Source organism: Orycteropus afer, unplaced genomic scaffold, assembly GCF_000298275.1.
Source record: "Orycteropus afer afer isolate SDZICR_OR568_19922 unplaced genomic scaffold, OryAfe1.0 scaffold01219, whole genome shotgun sequence".
In the NCBI taxonomy this organism is placed as follows: domain Eukaryota; kingdom Metazoa; phylum Chordata; class Mammalia; order Tubulidentata; family Orycteropodidae; genus Orycteropus; species Orycteropus afer.
The window spans coordinates 24,101-31,241 of NW_006922806.1; the positions used below are offsets into that span (position 1 = coordinate 24,101).

Sequence of the window (7,141 nt, forward strand, 5' to 3'; positions counted from 1 at the left end):
AATTTGTTATGAACTACACAGTCAAATGTCTTTGAATAGTCAATAAAACACAGGCAAACATTTTTCTTATCTTCCTTGCTTTAAGCCAAGATCCATCGGACATCAGCAATGATATCCTTAGTTTTGTACCCTTTTCTGAATCCAAGTTGAATTTCTGGAAGTTCTCTGTCAACATTCTGGTGGAACCATCTTTGATTCATCTTCAGCTAAATTTTATTTGCGTGGGATAGTAATGATATCATTTGATAGTTTCTACATTCTGTTGGATGACCCTTATTTGAAATTGGCACAAATATGGATTTCTTCCAGTCGGTTGGCCAGGTAGCTATCTTACACATTTTTTGACAAATGAATTAGCACCTCCAGTCCTGCATCTGTTCATTGAAATATCTCTAGGGATGTTCTGCCAATTCCTGGAGCCTTGTTTTTCACACATTACCTCAGTGAACCTTTAACTTTTTCCTTAAATATCCTTGGAACTTGATCATATGCTACCTCCTGAAATAGCTGAACGTTGACCAATTCTGTTTGGTACAGTGACTCTCTGTATTCCTGCATCGTTCAATATTTTACCCATATAATTTCCTTCAATATTGCAACTCAAGGCTTGAGTTTTTTTCTTCAGTTCATGGTTAGGCAAAGGTAAAGAGTCTAGTAGGTGGTGGAAAGGCAAAAACTAGTTAAAAGAAGAAATGAGACTAACCATAATATTTTTTTTCTCCAGATGGCATGCAGGCACTCTACAAAGTCAAGTCTTGCTCCACAGATCCTCCTGTAGAACAGCTCACAGGAAAACTCCGGCAGTACTTCATTGAGGCCAGTGAAATTCAATGGGACTATGGTCCACTGGGTCATGATGGGAGGACTGGAAAGAGTTTGAGGGAACCAGGAAGGTAAGAGGCAATGGGCTCCTTTTCCATATTCCTAGGTACAGTCCCAAACACCTGTTCTCTCCCTTCAAGAAATATCTCACTCTGTTTAAGGGTTATAATGACTGTCTGGCTAGGAATACATGACCAATCTTAACTAATTTCTTATGGGTCCCTGGGGAGCTTGTTCCTGGAGAGCTGTGAGTATTAAAGTTTTTTGTAGGGTTAAGTTATATTACCAGAAAATAGCTACAGCAGAGTTTTAGGTTGGGCTTGCTAGACATATTCAGGGTATGTTCAGAAAGGAAGGCCCAGGTGGGGCCAGATAGTATCTCAGGTATTTTCCTCAAACTCTTCTCTATCTTATCCATTATTTATATCCTTGGTCTTTCTCTTCTCTTCTAGAATGGGAATTGCAAAGAATGCATCCTATAGTCTGTAGGATGCATATGAGCAGGAATGTAGAGACCACTAAGAGAAATATTGAGAGAGGAAAAACAACCCAAATAGTGGGCGTTCCATGTTTATTCCTTCAGAAGAACTTCTCCAAGTTCCCTTGCCTCATATATGATCTATATGTGGCGGGGTAGTTAAGGATATTGTTGTTGTTGTTTTTATGTGCCATTGAGTCAGACTCGACTCATAGCAACCCCCCCTTGGGTTTCTGAGTCAGTATCACTATGGAAGTAGATTGCCCAATCTTCCTTCCAAGGAGTGGCTGGTGGGTTGAACCACCAGCCTTCAGGTTATCAGTCAAGTGCCTTAGGCACTATGCTACCAGAGCTCCTAGTTAAGGATATTATTGCCTTGTTAAGTTGGTAGAACTTGAATTATATTAATTTACTCAAAAAACATTGATGTCAAGTCTTTCACAAAAGAAACAGTTAGTAGAGGACTAGGAAAGGGCATATGGGAAGATTCTAGGGCACTCATACTTATTATTCTAGGAAATAATGGAGTTAATCTGAAGGAAACTTAAGAAAGTAGATGCCTAGATATCAGTGTGCATTCTAGAATCTCCAACTGGGCTTACCAACGTAGTGGACTTTCAGTTTGGGGTGAAGATTATTCTTGGTTAAGAGGAAAGTCATGAGTACCTGAGATTGATTAAAGACACATAGACTATGTAACTCTACAATGCAGAAGTGGTCCCACTAACTAGAACTTACAAGCAAGCCAATTTCAGCCTACTATTAAGAAAACCTCCAATTAGTGAAACTACTCTTAAAACTACTCAACCATAGGAGAGATTACCTACTCTGAGAATGGGTTGCCTGTCTTTGGAAAAGATCAAATGTAAGCTGTATGTCATTTGTTAGGGGTGTCTCTAGAGGAAATAACTTCACATGATCTCTGAACTCCTTCCTAACCATGAAGGTATATAACTTGATGAAACTAAGGGTGAGATGGGAGGTGCTTTTTATACCCAATGAAATCATGTGACATTTGCCTCCATCTGTGTCAGTGGATCAGATAAGTTCTTCCAGAAGAGCTCTAGTCGAATTGGAGGCACTTACTGGAAAGTTCGATATGAAGCGTTCCAAGATGAAACATTCCAGGAGAAGGTGAATCTGGAAGAAGAAAAGCATCTTGGAATCCTGGGTAAAGAATTCCTAACTTATGAAATTCATTGACTAGAGTCAAAGAAGTAGGGGAGTCTTCTAAACCAACTCAGGACTATTTTCCAAAGTGAGTCTGAAGAGATGAATGTTGTGTGAAAAAGGGGTTTGGAACTGAGTGAGTTTGCAAAATACTAGATTAAGCACAGTTAAATTTCTTTTTTTGCTTAAAAATTCTTAGAGACTTTTATTCATTCTCATTCATCATATATTTTCAAGACAGGAATAGAGTATGTAGCATTCCTCACATTTACTTTACTACTGAATCTTTTTTTTCAGTGAACATCTTCCAGTGCCACTATTGTACAGATCAAACTTTTAAAATTTTCTTTCTAAGGTATGGACTAGATAAGTCAGTAAGACTGTCCAGGTCCTTGCTAATATGGTACAAGAGACAAGCTGGCATGATATAAAGATTTTCTTACTATGGTGAGGGATGTGAAATCAGACTTACAGCCTGGCCCTGTTGTTGTTGTTGTTGTTGTTATGTGCCGTCAAGTCGGCCCCGACTCATAGCGACCCCTCCTTGGGTTTCCGAGGCAGTATCACTACGGAAGTAGGATTGCCCAAGGGGCAACAACAACAGCAACAGGGCCAGGCTGTAAGTCTGATTTCACATCCCTCACCATAGTAAGAAAATCTTTATATCATGCCAGCTTGTCTCTTGTACCATATTAGCAAGGACCTGGACAGTCTTACTGACTTATCTAGTCCATACCTTAGAAAGAAAATTTTAAAAGTTTGATCTGTACAATAGTGGCACTGGAAGATGTTCACTGAAAAAAAAGATTCAGTAGTAAAGTAAATGTGAGGAATGCTACATACTCTATTCCTGTCTTGAAAATATATGATGAATGAGAATGAATAAAAGTCTCTATTCGGGATGTCTAAGTAACAGTATTGAAACAATACTTAGTTAGGCATAGTTAGGTCACTTGGTGGAACACAAAATAGATAGGATAGGGTAAAGTTTTGGACATATAAATGATATAATGGACCTTACTCTGGGGATAGATATGTGTCAGTTGATTCTAAGAGATCTGAACATGGACAGTAGGCCTTATATCAGCCAGTAAGGGAAATATAAGGAGCAGAATCTCAGCCTAAGAAAGAAAGCTGGAGGTGAGGAATAAAGAGCTATCATTGACTTGGGATCAGTATAAATCCCCAATCTTTAGGCAGAAGTGGGGCATTAGGTATGAAAATTAATTAAAAACCAAGATAGAAGCTCAGATCTAAGCTTATTGCCACCATAAGTATTCAAGGTACTTCCAGTTGGTCTCAAAGTTGACATAAGCTAGGTATGAGTCAGGAGTTGTGGCTAAAAAATAAAATAATTTTAATTTGTTTATAATCGGATTAAGATTGAGGCATGCTCAGACATTTAAACAGGTCCTATTAGGAGCACTGGTGTCATAATGGTTAATCTCTCAGCTGCTAATTGAAAGGTTGGAAGTTCGAATCCACCCAACTGCTCCATGAGAGAAAGAACTTAGAAGCTGCTTCTGTAAATATTGTTGTTTTTGTTGTTGCCATTGTGTTTATTTCAATTCATAGTAACCCCATGTACAACAGAACAAAACTCTGCCTGGTCCTGTGCCACCCTCACAATAGTTACTATGTTTGAGCCATTGTGAAAGCTACTGTGTCAATTCATTTCACTGAAAGATTTTCTGACCCTCTACTGTGCCAAGCATGATGTCTTTCTCCAGGGGCTGGTCCCTCCTGATAACATGCCCAAAATATATGACACAAAGTCTTAATGAACTCACTTCTAAAGAGCACTCTTGGTTGTACTTCTTCCAAGACAAATGTCAAGATTCTAAACCCAAAGCAAACCCAGTGCCACTAAGTTTATTACAACTCATAGCGACCCTATAGTTCCCATAGGGTTTCCAAGTCTATGGATCTTTATGGAAACAGATTGCCTCATCTTTCTCCCATGGAACAGCTGGTGGGTTTGAGCTGCCAACCTTTGGTTAGCAGCCAAATGCTTTAATCACTGCACCACCAGAGCTCCCTCATGTCAAGATTACAGCCTAGAAAACCATATGGGACAATTCTCTTCTGTCACCTGGGATCGCTATGAATCAGAATTGACTCGATGATATGCCACATCAATAACATCAGGAGATGCAGCTATAAGCATTGCTACAATACATAGTGCCTAAGGTACTTGACTGATAACCAGAAGGCTGGCGGTTCAAACCCACCAGCCACTCCTGGGAAGGAAGGTTGGGCAATCTACTTCCATAGTGATACTGCCTAGGAAACCCAAGGAGGGATCGCTATGAGTTGGGTCCGACTCAACAGTACATAACAACAACAACAATAAAGTTAGGGAAAATGGGATTTGAGTCTGACAGTAAGGTGGGGCAAAGCCTTGGCTTTTAAGTCTTGGATCTGCTCCTAATAAGCCATGTGAACTTGGTTATGTCATTTCTACCTCTCTGAGCTGCAGTTTCCTCAAGAGAGAAATAATAACTCCTAATCTGTATACCTTGGGAGCTCTGGTAGCATACTGCCTAAGGCACTTGACTGCTAACCAGAAGGCTGGCGGTTCAAACCCATCAGCCACTCCTAAGAAGGAAGGTTGGGCAATCCTACTTCTGTAGTGGTACTGCCTCGGAAACCGAAGGAGGGGTCGCTATGAGTCGGGGCCGACTCAACGGCAAATAACAACAACAACAACAACAATCTGTATACCTTAGAATGATTCTCAATTATAAAGATAAAGTCATTCAATTAAAAATGTTTTCACATAGAGTATGCAGACTTACACTATAAATTGCAATATAGTTGGAAGATATTATTTTTATTTATTTATTTTAATTATTATTTGAGTGAAGAATTCTCTATTTTTTTCACCTTTTGCTACCCTTTTGTTTTCCTCACTGTCCTTCTGTTCCCTGTTCTCTATTTATCACTATTTTCATTCTAATTGACTCTCCTCATTTTCCAGGGCCAGTGATCCGGGCTGAAGTGGGTGACATCATCCAGGTAGTCTTCTACAACCGTGCCTCTCAGCCTTTCAGCATTCAGCCCCATGGAGTCTTTTATGAGAAAGACTACGAGGGAACTGTGTACAATGATGGTGAGCTGGCAGATTTTCCAACAAATGTGGGCTGCAGATGTAGCAGGTAGCTCTAAAAAGCAAATAAATGGAAGAATAAGGGAGGGAGATGGACACAGAATTATTTGCAGTGGTGGGATGTTGTTGAATAAATGGTAATATAGCAAGGCAGAGCTGGGCTTAATATAAGGGACAACTCCTTTTATATTTAAGTATATTTTGATTATGAAAATAATGCTCATGTTATTGAATTTTGGAAAGCATAAAATAAAAAAGGAAATAAATATCATTCATAGATAAATTTCCATGTATATTTATTTTATTGTTGTGTTTTGGGTGAAGTTTACATAGCAAATTGATTTTCCTTCCATGTGCATTTTGATATAACTTTGTAAAAAAATTTCTGTGCTTAGATTTGAGACCATATGGTTTATGAAGTTTTTCATCCTGCTACTCTCACTTGGGGAGCAGTGGAGTTCTGTGGTAAAATTCTCACTTTCCATCTAAGAGACTCAGGTTCAATTCCTTGCCAGTACACCACATGTGTAGCCACCACTCTTCCATCAGTGGAAGTTTGTGTTGCTATCATGCTGAACACGTCTCAGTGGAGCTTCCTGACTAAGACAGATTAAAAAGAAAGCCCTTGTGATGTACATCTGAAAATCAGCCACTGGAAATCCTATGGATCACAATAGACTGATACCATTGTGCATGGAGTCACCGTAAGTCAGGAGTTGACTTGATGACAGATAACAAAACATTCTCACTTACCATTATATTGTGATCTTTTCTCATGTCATTATAATGTTATAAAAATTTCAGTTACTACATAATACTCTGCCATACAGATTTGCCATAGTTTATTTAACTTTTCCTCTATTGTTTGGAAATATTGCGTTGCTTTTTCAGTACTTTTGAATATCATAACCCAGGCTGCAATGTTTGGGTGTATGTAGATAGCTTTGTTTGTAATTTGGATTGTTATTTTAGAAGATTAATTTACAATGGAATTATTAACTCATTGTTTTCTTGAGAATAAAATGAACACATGCTAATTCTAGTTAAAAAAAATCAAACAATACTGAAATCATAATGGACGAAGTTACAAACAAATCTAGAACAAAAGGGCATTCTAAAATGTAACTGACTTCTTGAAGCAGTCAAAGTAATGGGGAAAAAAAAAAACTAAAGAAACATAATAAACAAATGCAATGTGTGAACCTTGACTGGATGCTCACTGGAAAGTTAAATTTTAAGAAAAATTTTGGAGATAACTGGAAAATATTTGATATAGACTGGATATTAGATGATATTAGGCAATTTTCTTAGGTGCAATAATAATATTGTGGTTACAGGAGATGCTTGCTGATATATTTAGGAGTAAAATGTCATGATGTCTGCATTTTATTTCCAAATGTTTCAACAAAAACAAACAAACCGGTGTGTGTGTGTGTGTGTGTGTGTGTGTGGATATACATGGACATAGATGTAAATAAAGTAAACATGGCAAAATGTTATCGATCAGCCCTAGGTGGTAGGTGGTAGAGTGATCCTTACACTATGTGTTAAAGGTTTCTATA

The 7,141-nt window shown here is 38.3% G+C and overlaps 1 protein-coding gene across 1 annotated transcript in view; it reads left to right on the forward strand.

Annotated features, from left to right (window-relative positions):
- Window positions 1-729: 729 nt before the first annotated feature.
- The window catches only part of HEPH (hephaestin), a 163,184-nt gene continuing 156,772 nt past the window's right edge, over window positions 730-7,141 (forward strand). The window contains exons 1-3 of the mRNA XM_007958932.1: window positions 730-893; window positions 2,335-2,471; window positions 5,451-5,582. Of these exons, the coding sequence (XP_007957123.1) occupies window positions 730-893; window positions 2,335-2,471; window positions 5,451-5,582 (433 nt within the window). The remainder of the gene's footprint in view (window positions 894-2,334; window positions 2,472-5,450; window positions 5,583-7,141) is intronic.